General features: G+C 39.2%; 1 protein-coding gene across 1 annotated transcript; it reads right to left on the bottom strand.

Moving 5' to 3' along the window:
- Window positions 1–1,828: 1,828 nt before the first annotated feature.
- Window positions 1,829–23,895, bottom strand: LOC137732958 (uncharacterized). Its single transcript, XM_068472188.1, has 9 exons — window positions 23,670–23,895; window positions 23,421–23,576; window positions 22,753–23,127; window positions 22,473–22,612; window positions 21,889–22,002; window positions 3,068–3,511; window positions 2,464–2,644; window positions 2,191–2,397; window positions 1,829–2,133 (listed from the first exon to the last, which is right to left on the bottom strand). The coding sequence occupies exons 1-9, from the start codon at window positions 23,893–23,895 to the stop codon at window positions 1,829–1,831; spliced, it is 2,148 nt and encodes a 715-aa protein (XP_068328289.1).
- Between the last annotated feature and the right edge of the window lie 209 nt (window positions 23,896–24,104).

Raw genomic sequence — 24,104 nt, 5'->3', positions numbered from 1 at the left:
AGCCTTTCAAAATCGTTTCAATATCAAAAGTTCTAACCCCTCGCCATAAAACCTGTATAGTTTCCCAGAAAATAGAATATACACATATATCGAAAACATGCTTGGAGATATGCCATGTCGAATGCCTCTACATAAACTGTAAGTAACCCAGGTAATGTCAATCAATGCAATGTAATATGTCAGCCGGAGTCACCTAACGTGACCTGTAAGGCTGAATCTAGAGCTCAAATCTCCAACTCACTAACTATACCTACACACGAGTCGGAACCACCTAAAGTGGTCTGTACGACAGGACTGGGTGTAAATAAATACGCTTAAGTGCTACGATCACGTGAAGACTAGGCGAATAATCGCGGGTCACCTATGAGTCGGAACCACCTAAAGTGGTCTGTACAACAGGACTTTGCACCTAACTTGGATCCAAGATGAGCGTGTGGTGCGGGAGGTGAAATCACGTGAAGGATTGTGCCCTACTCTGAGCTGGAGCACTAACACCGGGGGTGCAGGTTATGAGTTCTTTATGCATCTCACATAACTACTAATCATCAACATAAACCATACCTTGCTTGGCACTTACCTATGCGTCCGTAGCAACAAACATACATATATGCAACTACTAATGAATAAATAAATAGGCAAACGCAATGCATGACATTTAAAACATATAAACATTCCATTTCATTTTCTGGGAAAAACCACAAGTAAATAGGTATATACGGAAAACAAAAAGCCCACTCACTGGTATGTGGAAGGGTTGTAACCCTCCTGCCTTGAGTGACCGCGCTTGTCATCGGGATAGGTCTCACCTACGTGCGAAACAACTATAAAAATGTTAATTTAAAGCACTTAACCAAAACTAGGTGATAACTTCTCACACAATGCTCAAATGGGGTGTATGAATATACCAACGTGATCTACTCAACCTCACGAACATCCCCATATTTTTAAAATAATTTTCTGACCTCCCACGCGTTGCCACGCGCCGGCCACGTGCGGGCACGTGCCTGGCGCTGTTGTGGCAACCCTAACGGCGTTAGGGAATATTCCGTTAAAACCAACAGATTCCGTTAAAGTTAACCTGACGCCATTAAGAATATTTCGTCTTCTTCTCCGGTACACCTCCAATGTCGTCGCCGGAATACCGGAAAATTTTCAAACCTTCGTTTCTCACTCGTTTCTCAACCAAATTTCATGAAATTAGCACCAAAATGAAGCTTACAACAAGTAGAACAAAACCTTACCACTTTCAAGCCCTGAAATTCACGAAATCACGCCGTAAAAACTTCACAAAATCAAGCTAAGCCTGCAACTCATGATCCTGACGTCCAAAACCTTCCAACGAACCACCCCGAGCTTCTTAAGGACCTCACTAAGCTTCCTACAAGCTTCAAATTCCCTGAAAAACAACATTTCACGTGTGCATGAATAGTGACCAAAATCGGGGTTCCATGTTTCAACGTGAAGTCGAATGATTCCTTACCTGAAATTGGTATGGTTGAACTCATATGGTCCTCACGAACACAAAGGTAAGACTTTCCACCTCGATCTGCAATAGTTGCAAGGGTTTTGGTACTTGTCCGTACGAAAGAGCAAGAAAAGGGAGAGAGAGAGGGAGAGACACAGGAATGAGATAAGGATAAGAGTGTACGTGTGGTCAAGATACAGCCAACAAGCCCACAAAACAAACACCCCAAAATGAAACATAACCACTAGGGGCAAAATCGTCATTTCACACCTACGCTACAAATAATTTGGGACAAGCTGTCACAACCTACCCACCTGGATAAAATTTCGTCCCAAAATTCATAACAACCACTCACACCAACCACTAGCGATCAAAGAACAACTGAGGATACAAATCTCTCATTCGATCTTCAGTTTCCCAAGTAGCTTCCTTCGCTAAGTGATTCCTCCACAAAACTTTCACTAAATTCACAGTCTTGTTCCTCAGAACCTTTTCCTTCCAATCCGGAATCGTTACTGGTTCCCCATCATAAGTCAAATCCAGGTTAATCTCCAATGGTTGAGGAGGTATCACATACGACGGATCCGCAACGTAATGACAAAGCATGGACACATGAAAAACATTATGCACTTTAGCCAGTTCAGAAGGTAACTCAAGCTTGTAAGCCACTTCACCAACTCACTCGGTGATCATATACGGTTCGATATACCTGGGACTTAGCTTACCTTTCTTTCCAAACTGTACAACACCTCTCCACGGTGAAAGCTTCAGAAACACCCAATCACCCACTTCATACACTCTTTCAGTAGCATGCCAATCCGTTGAGCTCTTTTGTCGATCCTGGACCGCTTTCAGGTTAGACTTAATTACCTGAACATTTTGAGTAGTCTCCTCAACAATCTCGGGGCCCACCAAAACTCTTTCTCCGACCTCTGACTAACATAAGGGTGTACAACAAGATTTACCATACAATGCCTCAAATGGTGACATGCCGATACTCGAATGAAAACTGTTGTTGTAGGCAAATTCCATTAAATCCAACCGCTTATGCCAAGCATCGCCAAACTGCAACACCGAAGATCTCAACATATCCTCAAACGTCTGAATGGTCCTCTCAGATTGTCCATCTGTTTGAGGATGATATGCCGTACTATAGAGTAATCTTGTACCCAAAGCTTCCTAAAAAGCCACCCAAAATTTAGAAGTAAATCTTGGGTCACGATCTGAGACAGTACTCACTGGAACACCATGGTATTTCACAATCTTCGATATGAATAATTCAGCTAATTGGCCCAAATAATACTTTTCCCTCACTGGAATAAAATGCACTGACTTAGTAAGCTGATCAACTATCACCTAAATGCCGTCAAAACCATTATGTGTATGCGGAAGCTTGTACACAAAATCCATAGTAATGTTTTCCCATTTCCACTCTGGAACGGGAAGCGGCTGCAACAACCCAAACGGCTTCTTCCTTTCAGCTTTAACTTGTTGGCATATGGCACGCCTACTCACATACTCAGCCATCTCTCTTTTCATACCCGGCCAATAATAAAATGGTCGAATGGTATGATACATTTTAGTAGCTCCTGGATGCATCACATAAGCTGAGATATGCGCTTCATCAAGAATTGCTTTCTTTAAATCCAAATTATTCGGCACAAACATTCTACTCTCCTGCATAAGCATGCCATCCGATTCTCGAACTCTGAAGTCTTTCTTTTTCCCCTGATTCCTTGCTTGAATTATTTCCTGAGTCTCTTCATCAACCATCTGGGCTTCAAGTACACGATCAATTAAAATTGGCCTAACTTGAAAATTAGCAAGTAAGGCTACCTCCTGATCTTCTACCTCTAACCTCACTCCAGTTGATCTCAAGTCTGCCATAAGAGGAACACGACTAGGGTACAACGCATTGATACGGCCTTGAGATTTCCTACTAAGTGCATCAGCTATCACATTCGCACGACCATGGTGATAATCAATTGTGCAATCATAATCACTAAGCAGTTCCAACCATCTCCGCTGACGAAGATTAAGATCCCTCTGTGTGAAAAGATATTGAAGACTCTTATGATCTGTAAAGATCTTGCATTTTTCTCCATAGAGATAATGTCTCCACATCTTCAAAGCAAAGATAATGGCCGCTAACTCCAAATCATACGTAGGGTAATTCAACTCATGAAGCTTTGATAGGAGCATATTTAGGCGACTTACTTAGCTTGTTTTCGTGCATTTATATTGTTAATCCATAGTTGTTTTAGTAGTTTAAGCTATTTTCGTGTGTTTTTAGGTTCATATGGCTAAGGAAGCAAAAAGATGCATTTTGGGGCCTTTTGGAGCACTTTTGGGCTAATGATGGATAGCTTATGCTTGGAGCCAAAGTGTTGGACGAAATTGAAGGCCTTGTATGCACTCTAGGACATAAAACAAAGGGCCTAGCCCATTCTAATACCTTGCCATGCAACCATCTCAACCATTCACCCTAGAAACCATCTCAACCATTCACTCAAACACCCTAAAACTACAACCTTGCACATGCTTTCCCATTTCATTATTCATTCACTTTGCATTCATTCAATTCAGCCACATGCACTTATTCTTTCATCATTGCACCATCAATTCAACACATGCACCCATCACCTAACACAAATCATCCTAACCCATGCATAACCTAAGAATTTCAGCCACATGCACACAAAACCCATTCTTGCCGTGCCTTCCCTTGCCATTTTCAGCCATCACACTTCATCATTGCAGCCACCATTCACCCTAGTTGTCAATCACATACTTTCCCATTGTATAATTCATCCACATGCATCTTTAATCATTCACTCACAAGCTTTAACCAACAAACAAATCAGCCACAACACACAAACACAACCATGCCGTACCCACCCTTGCATTTCCAGCATTCCCATTTGCATTTTTAGATTTCCACCAACCAATCTAGTTGTCAATACACATGCATTCCCTTCTTTAATCATTCCTAGCTGCCATTCACATGTTCTCCCATCCATTCTCTCCCTATAAAACCATGCATTGCATTCATACAATTCATTACATTCACCACAACACAACACACAACACAAATACCTTTGCCGTGCATCCCCTTCCAATTTTCCAGCATTCTCTCCTCCATTGCAGCCACTCCAACCACTCCCCATTCCTCCAAAACACTTCACACCACCCCAAAACCTATCCTTAGTCCTTGTGCCGCAACAAAGAGGAAGAGAAGAGGGCCTAAACGTTCATACAATTCAAGTTTGAGTTGTTGGAATGTTTAGGTGTTTCTTTGATTTCAATGTTTAAATTTACTTATCTTTGTCTTGTACGTATGAGGAACTAAACCCCCTTTAGCTAGGGGGTGATTCGAAACCATGTTTATGCTTGCAATATGAATTGATTACTTTTGGTTGGAATTTCATAAGTTGTGGATTCAATTTGTTTAACTGTTTGATTGATAACTTATTTATGTATGTTTATTGAGAGTGCACGCTTAATTTTCATGCATGAATATGACGCTAGAATATAAGTGAGTTTCACCTAATAGTTATGAACTTATATTCACAAGTAGTGGAGATTGCTTATAAACAATCGCGTTAAATGAATTCTTGGCACTAGTTTCATGCTTTTCATAGTAACGAAGGCCTCGTCAACACTTATAGTTTTCATGATGCTTAATGATCTTTGATCGTATCTTTATTGTGCTGTTCACGTAAAGGACTTTTGGAGAATGTTGTGAATTGCGTTGCGCAAAACCATCCAATTCATTAACTTAAGGAGAACTTGACGGTTAATTTAAGCGAACCTAATTAACCCGGGGTGTTGAGTTTCATAACTTATCGAAAGACCAACTGAAAATCAATCTTGTATGCAAGTGTAACATGTGTGGAGAAGAACCCCTTGCCTATTCCATCATCCATATTTTCATCACATTCATATTTACATTTTGCCCTTAATTATAATCTGTCCATTTAATTTAATCTCATCCAAACACAACCCCCCCCCCTTACTTTATTGTTCAATTTAATTAGAAATCAATTTAGTTTGTGTTTTTAAAGTGTTTGAGTCTTTTGGTTTGTTTTAGTGTTTTACGCGTTTAGTTTCGCATTCTTTGAGTCTAGTTTAGTGTTTTAAACTTTATTTTACGTTTTTGAGTCAACTCCAAGTGATTAACAATCCCTCCTAATCCCCGGTCCAGAACGATCCCTACTTACATACTTACTACAATTGATAAAAAGAGGGTTTAATTTGTGTGCGTATAATTCTCGCATCAAATTTTGGCGCCGTTGCCGGGGATTAGCAACTTTGCTAATCCCTTGGTTCTTTTCTTTTTGGTTTAGTTGTTTTCGTTTTAGTTTCTAACTTAGTGTTGTTTTCTTTGTTTGTTGTTACTTTTGATATTTGATTTAGTTCTCTTTCTTTGATTTTAGGTACTAAAGAAGTAAGATATGGATTTTGCTAGCATTCAAGCTCAATTGGCAAATCTTACTTCTCAATTGTCGCCGTATGCCGAAAGGACCACAATGCAGAGTGTCCCTACATTTGGTGCTTCATATAGGCAAGGATTTCAAGCCAATCAATGTCCACAAAGAGATTGGAGGGATCATTAAAACTCTATGTGGTGGGAAGCTCAACAAGTTCAACGTGAAGCATATTGGCAGCCATATGAGGAGTTCTATTCAAGACCTATGCAGCCACCACAACTTCATATGCAATATGCTCAATTAAATTCAAGTTCGTCAATAGATTATAATCAAAAGCTTGATGAATTAATTTGTTTGGTGCAGGGCTTACAAATTCAAGAGCAAAGTGAACTCTCCAACTCAACTATTGAAAACTCGAAGGAAGATTTTGAAATCCATAATGCTATCACTTCGGGAAGTGCTATGGAGGTTGGAGCTGACCTAAAAATGTCCAAACATAGCCTAGAAGTGGATGAGGAGCTGCTAATTGAGGAGGAGGAAGAAGACATGCACACGACAAGGGTAGAACAACCCTTGCCGCAGCCCCCTAATCCCTCTAAACCACCCACCACAAGTAAGGACGTCCCAATTCCATGTTATTCTGATGTTATTCCACCCAATGTCCCTTTTCCTAGCAGGTTTTTGATTCCCAACCAAGAAGAGAGTAAAAGGGACATCGTGGAAGCCTTCCCAAAGGTGCAAAATGCTATTCCAATTCTTGGTACAACACAGCAAGTTTTAGATGGTGTTGAATTCTTCAAAGGACTTTGTACACCAAGAAGAATGATTCAAGATAAGGTAGTGGCTGGAGAAGATGTAGAAGGCATCAAAGAGGACATATTTGAAACCACAATTCCCAAAGAAGTTGGATTTTATGACACGGGACAAGTCATAACTTTCGAAGGGGTGTTTATTCTTAAGTTCATTTCGGAGAACACAGGTAAGCCGCCTCCCCGAATTTCAATTTTCTTTTATACTAACATGTTGTTAATGATTCAGGCACCCAATCTTGAATTTAAACTATTACCGGATCATTTCAAGTATCACCTTCCATTCAAAGATAAAGTCCATGCCATTTGATTCAAAAAAAAAAAATAAATAAAAGAAAAATAAAAGAATGTAACTTTCATAAAGGTTGTTTGCTTGATGCCCCACTACTTGGCAAAACTCTCAAAGCAGGAGGCATCGGAGCTAGATCATTCGAGGCCACAATACTTGGTGGAACGCTGGATGACCCAGGAAAAAGGTGCCTCTGGAGATAAGCCGCAAGCCTTTGACGGTCACTTTGAATCCGACCTTCAGATTCTTGCAGCTCATCAAGCTTCCTCTTCATGCCCATCGAATAATTGTTGGCAAGCACGTGCAAACTTCTATTCTCGTGCTTAAGCTATTTGACCTCTTGCTTGAGATTTTCCACCTCTGCCATCAACGATTCAACCTGACGGGAGCGAGCAAGTAGGCGTTGGCCCATGTTGGACACAGAGCCTGCACACTGAACGCTGAGAGCGAGGGACTCTTGAACGGCCAACTCATCGGACCGTCCTGAAAGCAGCCTACTATCCTTAGGAGTGAGGAGGTTTCTAGCTACTATCGTAGCTGTTGTTGCATCCGTCATCATGGAGTCTTCACCTGTAAGAGGACCGTTAGAAGATAAAAAAGAAGGGCGCCATACATTACCTTGACAGGGCGCAACCGGATCACTGCTGAGACTCAAATCTAAGCAAAGGTTCGATGGGTTAGTCATTTTTCGGGTTAGTCATTTTTCAAAGGTGTTCAAAGAGAAGGGTTGGATGGAGTGAAATTTCAAAGGGCCGGAGAAGATTTTCAAGAATGGGCAATCTTCAGGTGTGTATGTTGGGGTGATTGATACCTCTATAAAAAGCCAAGGCGCCACGACCACCGATTCAAATAGCCAGATTTTCCTGCGTAAAGTTCGGCGACGATCTCTCGGCTTTTCAGAAAACGCGTTCAACTTTGTCAAAAGATCTCTGACAAAGTTGAAAACACGTGGAGGCCATCATCGCAACTACACACTTTTGCCGACAAGCGCAAAGTTCGGCGACGCTTTCTCTGCTTTTCTGAAAACGCGTGCAACTTTGTCAAAAGATCTCTGACAGAGCCGCATCCGCACTACTACGTGTCGTTCAGAAATCGAAGGGGCGTCGTTCAGAAATCGAAGAGGCGTATTCAAAGATCGAAAAGTCGTCACTATTTCAAAAAGCCGGATTTACGGGATCAAAACGTCTGTCAACAAGGGTAAAAGAACAGTACCACCACTTGCTATTGGGAAATCCCTATATATGTCGACCTTCATCTTTTATGGCAAGGCAGACCTGAAGAAAATGCCTAACTCTTTCTCACCTCTGAGGGCGCACTCCCAGCAAAGCCTTTCGAAGTGCTCAATTTTTTCTTCTTCCCCAAAGATGATACTAGATGCCTGGAGTAGAGATGACCCAGGAGGAAACAGTAGATTGAAGCATGTGGAGACAAGCACAACAAATACATGTGCTGATTCTTTCACCGCTTCTTCAAAGGCAAAGGTATCTCATATCATCAAGGTCAAAAGCAAAAGTATCTCATATCATGCTCTTTCCCTGTCTTTTTCTTTGTCCTTGTTCTTACTCGCATAGCAAAGTGAAAGAAGCAATCAGCCGGCACTTGGAGTCAGTCTTCCGATCTGGAGCCAACTGCCTGGAATCTATTCCTGATTGCTTACCTAGCGTTGCTCTCGAGTAGTCATCTTCAACGGTTGATACACTTCCAGAGAAGGGATCACTTCTGCAAAGGGGAGCAAGTAAGGCAAGTGAAAATGATACATTGAAGCATGTAGAGACAAGCAACAACTGCATATGCTGAGCTATCCTCTAACCCTCTTCAATACGAATTGGAGAGATTGAACAAAGAAACAGATAAAAGGAGTAAGCTCAGACCTTCGGGGAAGACCAAAAGAATCCTGCTGCCCAGTTCAAGAGTAGCACAAAGGAAAATCAACGATGGGAGGAAACCAGTTCAAGATTAAGCCTGTGGAATCACCAAGATCAACCCATGCATTCAACAAAGGAAGACCGAGAAAGCACTCCAATTCCAGATTTGCGTCCCTAAACTCTTCTCTTTGTTGGTTACATTCTGCCATGTTTAGTATGTCTAAATGCTGTTTGTGTGTTTACTTATGTTTTATGTAAATCTATGCTTAAAACATTGAGGACAATGTTTGATTTAAGTGTGGGGGGGGGGGGGGGGTAACTAAGTATATTTGATGCAAATTCGTGGGATTTTATCACCCATAACTTCAAATGTTGTTCCTTACTGTTTTAAGGTGTTTTTAAGTTGTTTTAGAGTGTTTTAGTATGTTTTGTTTTTATAACTCCGAAAATCACATAAAAATTTGAAAAAACATGTTTTGAAAAGCCTAAAAAGAGTGTTTTGAGTCGTTTTTGTGTGTTTATGTCTTAGGGTACCTTCCAACACAATGATAAGGATTTGGTTTTAATTGCATGACTATTAAAGAATGTTGCAAACATGGCTGGAAGTTGATTTGTGCTTTGGTATATTCTTGGTTATGGTTATAGCTTATGAATTCGCATGTAATCACAAAAAGAGAAAATCAGTTTTTGTAACATGCTTGAAGGAAGAAACTCAAACTAAAGGTACATCCTTGTGAGACTTGAGCCTATAACGTTCTTTGGAGAGTATAAATCTGTGATTTCTTGTTTTCTAAAGTCGTTGCATGATCTCATCATTCTTTGCTTGGTTGCTACTTGGAATGCATTTCATTATAGTTCCAAATACTAGAACTCATGCCCATTTCATTCAAAGCATGATATTGATTGCATAACATACAATAAGATGAAGTTGTTAGTCAAGCCAAAGCAAAAAAAAAAAAAGCCTATCCCTTTTAACATGTATTGTAGGATTACCCCTTTTTGAGCCTTTTCAAGCTTATTTTCTTTGTTAGCCACATTATCCTTACCTAGCCTAGATTAGGACTTCCCATACCCTTGTTCTTAAAGGATAGTGAAGCATGATTTAGAATGAACTCCTTTTGATCAATATATTGCAGAAAATGAGTGTGGGGGAAGATAGTAGGGCACGGCCAAAGAATAAAAAAAAAAAAAAAAGAGTTGAAAAATATGTGAGAATGCTCTCACAAGTGTTGGTTATTGAAGGAAGGGTCCAAAAAAGTGAATTTGACCCTAATTGTGCATGAATCTTCCCTTGTGTTTAAAAGTTGATTTCTGCCATTAAAAGTGAGTTTAAGTGTCAATTTCATTACTTTGCTTCCTATTGCTTTAAGAACCTTTGTTTGTCCTTTGCTTTTCCTTGTTAGCCATTACCCTTAGCCCCGTTACAACCCTCAACTTCTATCTTGATGTTATGTATTCAATATGTGGAGTTTGAATTTGGTATGAGCATATGGAATCACTGGTTCTCGTTCTAAGTAGTAGCATTCCATTCATGAGATCATATTCATGTCATTGTCTTAATTCCAGAAAATGCTTTCTTTGATATAACATATGTGAGTGTTAGAATTCATATTTACATCAATCTTCTCACATATACCTAGTGTAGGGTGTGAAGTTAGAAAATCTGTGTGAAAATAGAGTGCATTCTAGTGAGGAATTGAGGAAATTCTCTAAGGCATGTTACTACATTCCAAATGTGTTTTAATTGATTAAATGCGAACTAGTGAATGGTAACTATGATTAAGTGTTTGTTGAAGTGTAAAGAAAGCTAAATGTTGTGGGAATGATGTTCTATTTTGTGTCATGTTCGTTTGAAATCCCTGAGATACATGTTGGAAGGTTTAGATTGTGTTTTGTTTTGTTTTTGGTTTCTTTTGTTTTGTTTTGCTCGAGGACTAGCAAAAGCTAAGTGTGGGGGAATTTGATAGGAGCATATTTAGGCGACTTACTTAGCTTGTTTTCGTGCATTTATATTGTTAATCCATAGTTGTTTTAGTAGTTTAAGCCATTTTCGTGTGTTTTTAGGTTCATATGGCTAAGGAAGCAAAAAGATGCATTTTGGGGCCTTTTGGAGCACTTTTGGGCTAATGATGGATAGCTTATGCTTGGAGCCAAAGTGTTGGACGAAATTGAAGGCCTTGTATGCACTCTAGGACATAAAACAAAGGGCCTAGCCCATTCTAATACCTTGCCATGCAAACATACCATCTCAACCATTCACTCAAACACCCTAAAACTACAACCTTGCACATGCTTTCCCATTTCATTATTCATTCACTTTGCATTCATTCAATTCAGCCACATGCACTTATTCTTTCATCATTGCACCACCAATTCAACACATGCACCCATCACCTAACACAAATCATCCTAACCCATGCATAACCTAAGAATTTCAGCCACATGCACACAAAACCCATTCTTGCCGTGCCTTCACTTGCCATTTTCAGCCATCACACTTCATCATTGCAGCCACCATTCACCCTAGTTGTCAATTGATGCGAGATTTATACGCGCACAAATTAAACCCTCTTTTTGTCGATTTGTAGTATAAGTATAAGTAGGGATCGTTCTGGACCAGGGATTAGGAGGGATTGCAAATCTCTTGGAAACTGACTCAAAAACTTAAAAACACAGTTTAAAACACTAAACTAGACTCAAAGAATACAAAATTAAAGTTTAAAACACTAAGACAAACCAAAAACTCAAAATGCTTTAAAAACACAAACTAAATTGATTTCTAACTAATTTGACATTAAAGTAAAGGGGGATTTAGGTTTTGACAAAATTAAACTAAATGAACAAATTACAATTAAAACAGAATGTAAATATGAAATTGATGAAATAGAATGGATGAATGCTAGCTAAGGGGGTCATCTCCACATATGTTACACTTGCATAATAAAAAGATTTCCAATTACATTTCAATAAATTATGAAACTCATCACCCCGGGTTAATTAGGTCCGCTTAAATTAACCGTCAAGTTTTCCTTAAGTTAATGAATTGGATGGGTTAGCGCAACGCAATTCACAACATTCTCCAAAAGTCCTTTACGTGAACAGCACAATAAAGATACAATCAAAGATCATTAAGCATTATGAAAACTATAAGTGTTGACGAGGCATTCGTTACTATGATGAGCATGAAACTCGTGCCAAGAATTCATTTAATGCGATTGTTTATAAGCAACCTCCACTACTTGTGAATATAAGTTCATAACGATTAGGTGAAAATCACTTATATTCTAGCGTCATATTCATGCATGAAAATTAAGCGCGCATTCTTAATAAACATACATAAATAAGTTATCAATCAAACGGTTAAACAAATTGAATCAACAACTTATGAAATGCAATTAGAAGTAATCAAATCAAAATGCAAGCATAAACATATATTTCGAATCACCCCCTAGCTAAAGGGGGTTTAGTTTATTATAACTTTGAAATCAAAGAAATATCTAAACATTCCAACAACTCAAACTTGAATTGTATGAACGTTTAGGCACTCTTCTCTTCCATTCCTCATACGTACAAACAAAGAGAATTGAATTTAAACATTGAAATCAAAGAAACACCTAAACATTCCAACAACTCAAACTTGAATTGTATGAACGTTTAGGCACTCTTCTCTTCCTCGTTGTTGTAGCACAAGGTCTAAGGATAGTTTGATGGTGTGAATGGTTTGGGGAGTGGTGTTTGGATTAATAGGGAAATGGAAAAATGGTGTTTGGATTACAAGGGAAATGGAAAAATGGTGTGTTGTGTATGAAATGAGATGTCCATGAATGAATGAATGCAAGGGTATTTATAGGAGTAGTGGAGGGAACATATGGCTATGTCATTTGTAGGTGAAGTAGGTGGATGTTGTAGGTGAAGTAGGTGGATGTTGTAGGTGAAGTGGATGTTGTAGGTGAAGTAGGTGGATGTTGTAGGTGAAGTGGGTGGATGTTGTAGGTGAAGTAGGTGGATGTTGTAGGTGAAGTGGGTGGATGTTGTAGGTGAAGTAGGTGGATGTTATTTTAAGTGATAAGTGATAAGTGATATGATATGTGGTTATGATATGATAAGTGGTTAAGTGATGATGATAAGTGATAAGTGATTAAGTGATATGATATGTGGTGATGATAAGTGATAAGTGCATGTGGGTTAACTAATGAAGGAAATGCATGTGCAATGACAATGTGTTAGAATGGATGTGTGTTATGCATGGCATGATTGGGATTAGGAAAGGTTTAAATGTCCTAAAACTAAAGAGAACAAGGTTCCAACACTTTGGCTCCAATTAGGTCTTCAATTTCGTCCAACACTTTGGCTTCAAGCATAAGCTATCCGTCCTTAGCCCAAAAGTGCTCCAAAAGTCTCCAAAATGCATCTTTTTGCTCCTTTAGCCCTTTGGACCTACAAACACACGAAAATAGCTTAAAGTACTAAAATAACTAAAGAAACATAACGTAAATGTACGAGAACAAGCCATTTAAGTCGCATAAATATGATCCTATCAAATACCCCCACACTTAGCTTTTGCTAGTCCTCGAGCAAAACAGAAAAACAAAACAAAAAGAACAAAACACAACCTACACCTTCCAACAATCGTATCAGGGACTTCCAATGCACATGACAAGTTAAAAATCATTATTCTCACAGATTTGAGCCATCTTTACACTTAAGTACATTCTTAATCATAGTCACCACATACTAGTTCACAATTAAGCATTTAAAACCTTGTTTTGAATGTAGTAGCATGCCTTAGAGAATTCCCTCAATTTCTTACTAGATGTACTCTCGTTTTTCACACAGATTTTCTGACTACACACCCTACACTAGATATATGTGAGAAGATTGATGTAAACATGTAGACGAACACTCACATATGTTATAATAAGGAAAGCATTTTCTGGAGTTAATAAGCATGTTTAGATATGATCTCATGAATGGAATGCTACTACTTAGACGCGAGAACCAGTGACACCATAAGCTCATACCAAGTTCAAACTCCACAATTGAAATACATAACACTCAATATAGAAGTCAAGGGTTGTAACGGGGCTTGGGATAATTGGCTAAAAATGAAAGGTAAGGATAACAAACGTTCTTCAAGCAATAGTGAGCAAAGCATTGAATTAGGCACTTAGAATTTCCTTTAGAATGCAGAAGTCAACTTTGATCACCCAAGGGGGAATTACACAGAACTTAGGGCCATATTCATTTTTTTTTTTGGACCCTTTCTTCAACCATCAACGCTCGTGAGTTCATTTTCACTTATTTTCATTTTTTTTTTTAAGCTCTTTTTTCTTTCTTTCTTTCTTTTTTCTTTTCTTTTTTTTTTTTCTTTTCTTTTTCTTTTCTTTTGAATCTCAAAACATAAACACTTAAACATTCTCTCCCCCACACTTATTTTCTTTCATAATGTAACTCAAAAGGAATTCAATTAAATCATGCTCACTATCTTTTAAGAACAAGGGTGGGGATTGTCCTAAACTAGGCTAGGTGAGGAAAATGTGGGTAAACAAAGAATAAAGGCTAAACAAGGCTCAACGGGGTTAAAACTTACAACATATACGAAGTATGGAAAGTAAGGCTATTTGGCTATGGTGGTGGTCACTACACAACTTCTTCTTGAATATGTGTTATGCAAATCAATAACATGCTTTGAATGAAATGGGCATGAGTTCTAGCATTTGGAACTATATGATAAAACGCCTTCTAGGTAGTAACCAAGCAAAGAATAATGAGATCATACAACGACTTTAGAAAACAAGAAATCACAGATTATACTCTCCAAAGAACGTTATAGGCTCAAGTCTCTCAGGGTTGTAGCGTTTGTTTGAGTTCCTTCCTTCAAGCATGTTACAAAAACGAATTTTTTTTTTCTTTTATGATTGCATGTGAAGTCATACATTATAACCATAACCAAGCATATACCAAGAGTAAATCAAACTTTTCTCTATGTTTATAACTCTTTCTAACCGTCATGCAATTATAAACCAAATCCTTATCATTGTGTTGGAAGGTACCCTAAGACACAAACACACACACAAAAACAACTTTAAAACAACTCTTTTTGGGTTTTTCAAAACAATTTTTCAAATTTTTATGGGATTTTCGAATTATAAAACAAAACACACTAAAACACTCTAAAACAACTTAAAAACACCTTAAAATAGCAAGGAACAACATTAGAAGTTATGGTGGATAAAACCCTACGAATTTGCATCAAAACACTTTAGTTACCCCCCCACACTTAAATCAAACATTGTCCTCAATGTTTTAAGCATAGATTCACACAAAACATAAGTAAACACACAAAAAACATTTAAACATACTAAACATGGCAGAATGTAATTAACAAAGAGAAGAGTTTAGGGACGCAAATCTGGTTATGGAGTGTAAATTCCCTCTTCTCCTTGGTGATTGCATTGAGGCTTTGATCTTTGTGATTCCACAGGCTTACTCTTGAACTGGTTTCTGCCCATCGTTGATTTTCCTTTGTGCTACTTCTTGAACTGGGCAGCAGGATGGTTCTTTTGGTTTCCCCCGAAGGTCTGAGCTTCCTCCTGTTATCTGTTTCTTTGTTCAATCTTTGCAGGAGTGGTCCCTTCTCTGGAAGTGTAACAACCGTTGAAGATGACTACTCGAGAGCAACGCTAGGTAAGCAATCAGGAATAGATTCCAGGCAGTTGGCTCCAGATCAGAAGACTGACTCCAAGTGCCGGCTGATTGCTTCTTTTACTTTGCCATGCAAGTAAGAACAAGGACAAAGAAAAAGACAGGGAAAGAGCATGATATGAGATACTTTTGCTTTTGACCTTGATGATATGAGATACCTTTGCTTTGAAGAAGCGGTGAATGAATCAGCACATGCTTCAATCCGCCGTTTCCTCCTGGGACATATGTACTCCAGGCATCTGGTATCATCTTTGGGGAAGAAGAAAGAATTGAGTATTTTGAAAGGCTTTGCTGGGAGTGCACCCTCAGAGGTGAGGGAGAGTTGGGCATTTTCTTCAGGTTTGCCCTGCCATAAAAGACGAAGGTCGACATATATAGAGATAATATCAAGTGGTGGTACTTTTTACCCTTGTCGACAAACGTTTTGATCCCGCAAATCCGGCTCTTTGAAATAGTGGCGCCTCTTCGATCTTTGAATACGCCTCTTCGATTTCTGAGCAGGCGCCCCTTCGATTTCTGAACGACGCCCCTTTGCTTTCTGAACGACACGTGGTAGTGCAGATGCGGCTCCTTTTGACAAAGCTGCACGCGTCTTCTGAAAAGTAGAGAAAGCGTCGCCGAACTTTGCGCTTGTCGGCTAAAGATGTGTAGATGCGATGATGGCCTCCACGTGTTTTCAGCTTTGTCAGAAATCTTTTGACAAAGTTGAACGCGTTTTCTGAAAAGCCGAGGGAGCGTCGCCTAAATTACGCCGGAAAATCCGGCTCTTTGAATCGGTGGACGCGTCGTCTTGGCTTTTTATAGAGCTATCAATCACCCCAACACACACACTCTGAAGATTTCCCATTCCTGAAACTCGACTCCGGCCCTTTGTGAAATTTTAACTCCATCCACCCCTTCTCTTTGAACACTTTTGAAAAAAATGGCAAACTCATCGAACCTTAGCTTAGATTTGAGTCTCAGCAGCGATCCGGTTGCGCCCCGTCAAGGTAATGTATGGCGCCCTTCTTTTTTATCTTCTAACGGTCCTCTTTCAGGTGAAGACTCTGTGATGCAGGACGCCACAACAGCTACAATAGTAGCTAAAAACCTCCTCACTCCAAAAGATAGTAGGCTGCTGTCAGGACGGTCCGATCAGTTGGCCGTTCAAGAGTCCCTCGCACTTAGTGTTCAGTGTGCGAGTTCTGTGTCCAACATGGGCCAACGCCTGCTTGCTCGGTCCCGCCAAGTGGAATCGTTGATGGCAGAGGTGGAAAGACTTAAGCAAGAGATCCAGCAGCTTAAGTACGAGAATAGAAGTTTGCATGTGCTTGCAAATAACTATTCGTCGGGGATGAAGAGGAAGCTTGATGAGCTGCAAGAATCTGAGGGTCGAATTCACAGTGACCGTCAAAGGCTTGCGTCTTATCTCCAGAGGCACCTTTTTCCTGGGTCATCCAGCGCTTGGCCAAGTATTGAGGCCTGGAATGCTCTAGCTCCGATGCCTCCCGCTTCGATGGCTTCTGCTCCGATGCCTCCCGCTTCTATGCCTCCCGCTTCTATGCCTTCCGCTTCTGCGCCTCGTAGTGGGGCTTCACGCAAACAACCTTTGTGAAGCTCCACCTTTCTCCATGTTTAGTATCTTTCTTTCTTTTTTTTTTTTTTTTTCTTTTTTTTTTTTTTTTTTATTAACATAAATAAAATCAAACGGCATGGAATTGGTCCTTGAATGGAAGATGATACTTGAAGTGAACCGGCAATGGTTTGAATTCTAGTGTAGGTGCCTGATTCATAAAAAACAGCAAGTTAGTATAAAATGTAATGGAATTTGAAAAAAATGACTTACTTGTTTTGTCTGACAAGAACTCAATGACAAACACCACTCCTTTGAAAGTTTCAGGGATATTGGACTTGGCCAGATTGCATGTGATGGTTATGACTTGTCCAATGTCATCAAATTCAACTTCTTTGGGCATTGTTGTCTCAAGTATATCCCCTTTGATGAATTCATGAAATTCCCTACTTTGCACCTTTTGAAGGTCTTCCAAGATGTCTTTTTCACTTTCTTCTTCCTTGGAATTCATGAACCTGCAAGGAATAGGGATATTAGGTGGAATGGGGTTAGAACTAATTGGAACAACCTTACTTGAATTAGATGGCGTAGGAGCAATAAGTGCTTCCGGCAAAGGTGCTTCAAATCCTCCCTTCGGATTTACAATGGTTGAACTAGGGAGTTTGCCTTGGTCGCAAAATTGTCCTACGAACTCCGCTATCTGCCCAATTTGCTTTTCCAAGTGATCCAACCTTTTGTCTTCTTGTCGAGCCTCATTGTCTTGATTTTGTGAGCCCTGCACCAAACAAATTAATTCGTTAAGCTTTTGATTATAATCTATTGATGAACTTAAATTTGGTTGGGCATATTGAATATGAGGTTGTGGTGGCTGCCAATATCCTCCTTGTTGAGCATTTTGAGGTTCCCACCACATAGAGTTTGAATGATCACTCCAATCCGAATTGTAAGTATTGGAAAACACGTTATTCCTTGATTGAAGATTAGATATATCAACTCTTTGCATTTGGGACCTTTCCATGAGCTGTGACAAAAGAGAAGCGTTATCAAGTGCCATGTTGTTCTTAACAAACAAAACACAAATAAAAACTAAATCTAAAAGACAATACAGAAACAAACAATCCAAGGGATTAGCAAATTTTCTAGTCCCCGGCAACGGCGCCAAAATTTGATGCGAGATTTATACGCGCACAAATTAAACCCTCTTTTTGTCGATTTGTAGTATAAGTATAAGTAGGGATCGTTCTGGACCGGGGATTAGGAGGGATTGCAAATCTCTTGGAAACTGACTCAAAAACTTAAAAACACAGTTTAAAACACTAAACTAGACTCAAAGAATACAAAATTAAAGTTTAAAACACTAAGACAAACCAAAAACTCAAAATGCTTTAAAAACACAAACTAAATTGATTTCTAACTAATTTGACATTAAAGTAAAGGGGGATTTAGGTTTTGACAAAATTAAACTAAATGAACAAATTACAATTAAAACAGAATGTAAATATGAAATTGATGAAATAGAATGGATGAATGCTAGCTAAGGGGGTCATCTCCACATATGTTACACTTGCATAATAAAAAGATTTCCAATTACATTTCAATAAATTATGAAACTCATCACCCCGGGTTAATTAGGTCCGCTTAAATTAACCGTCAAGTTTTCCTTAAGTTAATGAATTGGATGGGTTAGCGCAACGCAATTCACAACATTCTCCAAAAGTCCTTTACGTGAACAGCACAATAAAGATACAATCAAAGATCATTAAGCATTATGAAAACTATAAGTGTTGACGAGGCATTCGTTACTATGATGAGCATGAAACTCGTGCCAAGAATTCATTTAATGCGATTGTTTATAAGCAACCTCCACTACTTGTGAATATAAGTTCATAACGATTAGGTGAAAATCACTTATATTCTAGCGTCATATTCATGCATGAAAATTAAGCGCGCATTCTTAATAAACATACATAAATAAGTTATCAATCAAACGGTTAAACAAATTGAATCAACAACTTATGAAATGCAATTAGAAGTAATCAAATCAAAATGCAAGCATAAACATATATTTCGAATCACCCCCTAGCTAAAGGGGGTTTAGTTTATTATAACTTTGAAATCAAAGAAATATCTAAACATTCCAACAACTCAAACTTGAATTGTATGAACGTTTAGGCACTCTTCTCTTCCATTCCTCATACGTATAAACAAAGAGAATTGAATTTAAACATTGAAATCAAAGAAACACCTAAACATTCCAACAACTCAAACTTGAATTGTATGAACGTTTAGGCACTCTTCTCTTCCTCGTTGTTGTAGCACAAGGTCTAAGGATAGTTTGATGGTGTGAATGGTTTGGGGAGTGGTGTTTGGATTAATAGGGAAATGAAAAAATGGTGTTTGGATTACAAGGGAAATGGAAAAATGGTGTGTTGTGTATGAAATGAGATGTCCATGAATGAATGAATGCAAGGGTATTTATAGGAGTAGTGGAGGGAACATATGGCTATGTCATTTGTAGGTGAAGTAGGTGGATGTTGTAGGTGAAGTAGGTGGATGTTGTAGGTGAAGTGGATGTTGTAGGTGAAGTAGGTGGATGTTGTAGGTGAAGTGGATGTTGTAGGTGAAGTAGGTGGATGTTGTAGGTGAAGTGGGTGGATGTTGTAGGTGAAGTAGGTGGATGTTGTAGGTGAAGTGGGTGGATGTTGTAGGTGAAGTAGGTGGATGTTGTAGGTGAAGTGGATGTTGTAGGTGAAGTAGGTGGATGTTATTTTAAGTGATAAGTGATATGATATGTGGTTATGATATGATAAGTGGTTAAGTGGTGATGATAAGTGATAAGTGATTAAGTGATATGATATGTGGTGATGATAAGTGATAAGTGCATGTGGGTTAACTAATGAAGGAAATGCATGTGCAATGACAATGTGTTAGAATGGATGTGTGTTATGCATGGCATGATTGGGATTAGGAAAGGTTTAAATGTCCTAAAACTAAAGAGAACAAGGTTCCAACACTTTGGCTCCAATTAGGTCTTCAATTTCGTCCAACACTTTGGCTTCAAGCATAAGCTATCCGTCCTTAGCCCAAAAGTGCTCCAAAAGTCTCCAAAATGCATCTTTTTGCTCCTTTAGCCCTTTGGACCTACAAACACACGAAAATAGCTTAAAGTACTAAAATAACTAAAGAAACATAACGTAAATGTACGAGAACAAGCCATTTAAGTCGCATAAATATGATCCTATCATCAATCACATACTTTCCCATTGTATAATTCATCCACATGCATCTTTAATCATTCACTCACAAGCTTTAACCAACAAACAAATCAGCCACAACACACAAACATAACCATGCCGTACCCACCCTTGCATTTCCAGCATTCCCATTTGCATTTTTAGATTTCCACCAACCAATCTAGTTGTCATTACACATGCATTCCCTTCTTTAATCATTCCTAGCTGCCATTCACATGTTCTCCCATCCATTCTCTCCCTATAAAACCATGCATTGCATTCATACAATTCATTCCATTCACCACAACACAACACACAACACAAATACCTTTGCCGTGCATCCCCTTCCAGTTTTCCAGCATTCTCTCCTCCATTGCAGCCACTCCAACCACTCCCCATTCCTCCAAAACACTTCACACCACCCCAAAACCTATCCTTAGTCCTTGTGCCGCAACAAAGAGGAAGAGAAGAGGGCCTAAACGTTCATACAATTCAAGTTTGAGTTGTTGGAATGTTTAGGTGTTTCTTTGATTTCAATGTTTAAATTTACTTATCTTTGTCTTGTACGTATGAGGAACTAAACCCCCTTTAGCTAGGGGGTGATTCGAAACCATGTTTATGCTTGCAATATGAATTGATTACTTTTGGTTGGAATTTCATAAGTTGTGGATTCAATTTGTTTAACTGTTTGATTGATAACTTATTTATGTATGTTTATTGAGAGTGCACGCTTAATTTTCATGCATGAATATGACGCTAGAATATAAGTGAGTTTCACCTAATAGTTATGAATATTCACAAGTAGTGGAGCTTGCTTATAAACAATCGCGTTAAATGAATTCTTGGCACTAGTTTCATGCTTTTCATAGTAACGAAGGTCTCGTCAACACTTATAGTTTTCATGATGCTTAATGATCTTTGATTGTATCATTATTGTGCTGTTCACGTAAAGGACTTTTGGAGAATGTTGTGAATTGCGTTGCGCAAAACCATCCAATTCATTAACTTAAGGAGAACTTGACGGTTAATTTAAGCGGACCTAATTAACCCGGGGTGTTGAGTTTCATAACTTATCGAAAGACCAACTGAAAATCAATCTTGTATGCAAGTGTAACATGTGTGGAGAAGAACCCCTTGGCTATTCCATCATCCATATTTTCATCACATTCATATTTACATTTTGCCCTTAATTATAATCTGTCCATTTAATTTAATCTCATCCAAACACAACCCCCCCCCCTTTACTTTATTGTTCAATTTAATTAGAAATCAATTTAGTTTGTGTTTTTAAAGTGTTTGAGTCTTTTGGTTTGTTTTAGTGTTTTAAGCGTTTAGTTTCGCATTCTTTGAGTCTAGTTTAATGTTTTAAACTTTATTTTACGTTTTTGAGTCAACTCCAAGTGATTAACAATCCCTCCTAATCCCTGGTCCAGAACGATCCCTACTTATATACTTACTACAATTGATAAAAAGAGGGTTTAATTTGTGTGCGTATAATTCTCGCATCAAGCTTCAATTGTCGTGAAGCATAAGCAATCACCCTACCATGTTGCATCAGCACACATCCCAAACCATTTAAGAAAGCATCACTATAGACTTCGAAATTACCACTCTCGTCTTGAAGTGCCGAAACAGGTGCATGAGTGAGACAATACTTCAATTGCAGGAAACTCTACTCACAATTATCATCCCACTTAAATTTAACATCCTTCCTCGTTAAACTTGTCAGTAGTAAAGCAATCACGGAAAAATCCTTAACAAACCGTCAGTAATACCCTGCTAAGCCAAGAAAACTCCTCACCTCAGTGATGGTACGTGGTTGCTCCCACTTCTCCACTGCTGCAACCTTTTGAGGATCCACCAAAATACCTTAAGTAGATATGACGTGTCCCAAAAATGCCATTCTAACCAAAATTGGCACTTGCTAAACTTAGCATATAGTTGGTGTTTCCTCAACCTCTTCAACACCAAAGTAAGATGTCGAACATGCTCAGATTTAGACTTAGAGTATACCAGGATATCGTCAATAAAGACAATGACAAACTTATCCAAATACGGCTGGAATACTCGATTCATCAAATCCATAAAAGTTGTTGGTGCATTCGTTAATCCAAATGGCATTACCAGAAACTCGTAATGACCATAACGAGTCCTGAAAGCTTTCTTAGGGACATCTTCACTACTAATCTTCAACTGATAATAACCAGACCTCAAATCAATCTTGGAAAATACGTAAGCACCTCGAAGCTGATCAAACAAATCATCTATACGCGGCAATGGATGACGATTTTTAATTGTTACCCGATTCAATTGCCGGTAATCAATGCATAGCCTCAAATCCCGTCCTTCTTTCTCACAAACAACACTAGAGCTCCCCAGGGTGAAGTACTAGGTTGAATAAAACCTTTATCCACTAATTCCTGCAACTGGATTTTCAATTCCCTCAACTCAGCATGAGCCATACGATAAGGAGTCAAGGATATAGGATTAGTACCTGGAAGCAAATCAATGGTGAACTCCACATCTCGGTCTGGCAGCAATCTAGGTAAATCATCAGGGAAAACATCAGGAAAATGCCTGACTACTCTTACGTCCTCCACGCTACTAGGAGCAATATCGTTCAACACCATATGAGCTAAGTATCCCTGGCAACCTTTCGATAACAACCTTTTTGCTCGCACAGCAGAAATAACGCCATGTCTCACCCCACTCTGCTCACCCACAAAAGTAACCACAAGTAATCCAGGATGATGGACGGTAACTATTTTCTCGTAACAATCTATATTGGCACAATTAAAATGCAACCAATATGTGCCTAAAATCACATCAAAATCAACAATATCTAACGGGATAAGGTCTGCTGGCATAACTACATCCTTCACCATCACTGGACGTCCTGGATACACACAATCAATAATACATCTCTCCCTTCTAGGCATAGTAAACTCTAAATCATACCTAAAGGTGTAGGGTGAGGTTGCGTCACTTGAGCAAATGTATGAGAAATAACAGAATGTGTAGCACCACAGTCAATCAATACTCTAGCAAAATAACCAAGGATATTTAACGTACCCATGATCAAGTTTGGATTATTCTGAGCATCCTCCAGAGAAATGTTGTGGATACGTTCCTGGGTTTGCTGTCGTCCACCATGACCTCTACTAGTCTGACCACCTCGACGTTGCACATTACGCCCCTGACTAGGCTGACCAGACTGCCTTGAAGATCCTGCACTACTAGCAGCAATCTCTCCCTGCTAAGGCTGTCCTCCCTAGTACCACTAAGATCCACCCGTTGGAATGGGAGGATACGGCATATAACCACCAGAAAACTGAGGATACCCACTGTGAGAATAAGGATCTTGGGGATACGGATATTGTCCTGGAGCATAAGGAATGGCTTCACCCTGATAATAGTAGGCACCACCACAACCCGTCTGACCAAAACTACCAGGGCCAGGAACCTGCTGGATTGGTGCAGGTGGTGGCAAAAAAGATTGTTGGGGCCTCTGCTGACTCTGGGGACAATTTGCAGCTCGATGTCCCATCTACCCACAAGTGAAACAACCACCACTGCGTCTCCTGCACTCTCCAAAATGCCGATTGTTACATCTTCGGCAAACCGGAGCTTCCTCTACCAGTATCACCCTGCCTTTGGCCTCTAGGACCCTTAGCAAATCTACCTCCTCTTCCCTGACCAGTAGCACTAAAACCACTGTTGGAAGAACTGGAACTAGTCCCACCTCGCTTAAAACTC

The sequence above is a fragment of the Pyrus communis genome, chromosome 4, assembly GCF_963583255.1.
Source record: "Pyrus communis chromosome 4, drPyrComm1.1, whole genome shotgun sequence".
NCBI classification, from domain to species: Eukaryota; Viridiplantae; Streptophyta; class Magnoliopsida; order Rosales; family Rosaceae; genus Pyrus; species Pyrus communis.
The sequence above is the reverse complement of the archived record's forward strand: the minus strand, read 5'-3'. Positions and strand labels throughout refer to the sequence as shown.

Coding starts and splice junctions, on each gene's coding strand:
- LOC137732958 (XM_068472188.1), bottom strand. CDS start 23,895: ATGGGACATCGAGCTGCAAATTGTCCCCAGAGTCAGCAGAGGCCCCAA. Junction 3,512..21,888: donor TGCTGATGCAACATGGTAGG/GTGATTGCTTAT, acceptor CTTTTCACACAG/AGGGATCTTAATCTTCGTCA. Junction 2,398..2,463: donor CAACAACAGTTTTCATTCGA/GTATCGGCATGT, acceptor TATGTTAGTCAG/AGGTCGGAGAAAGAGTTTTG.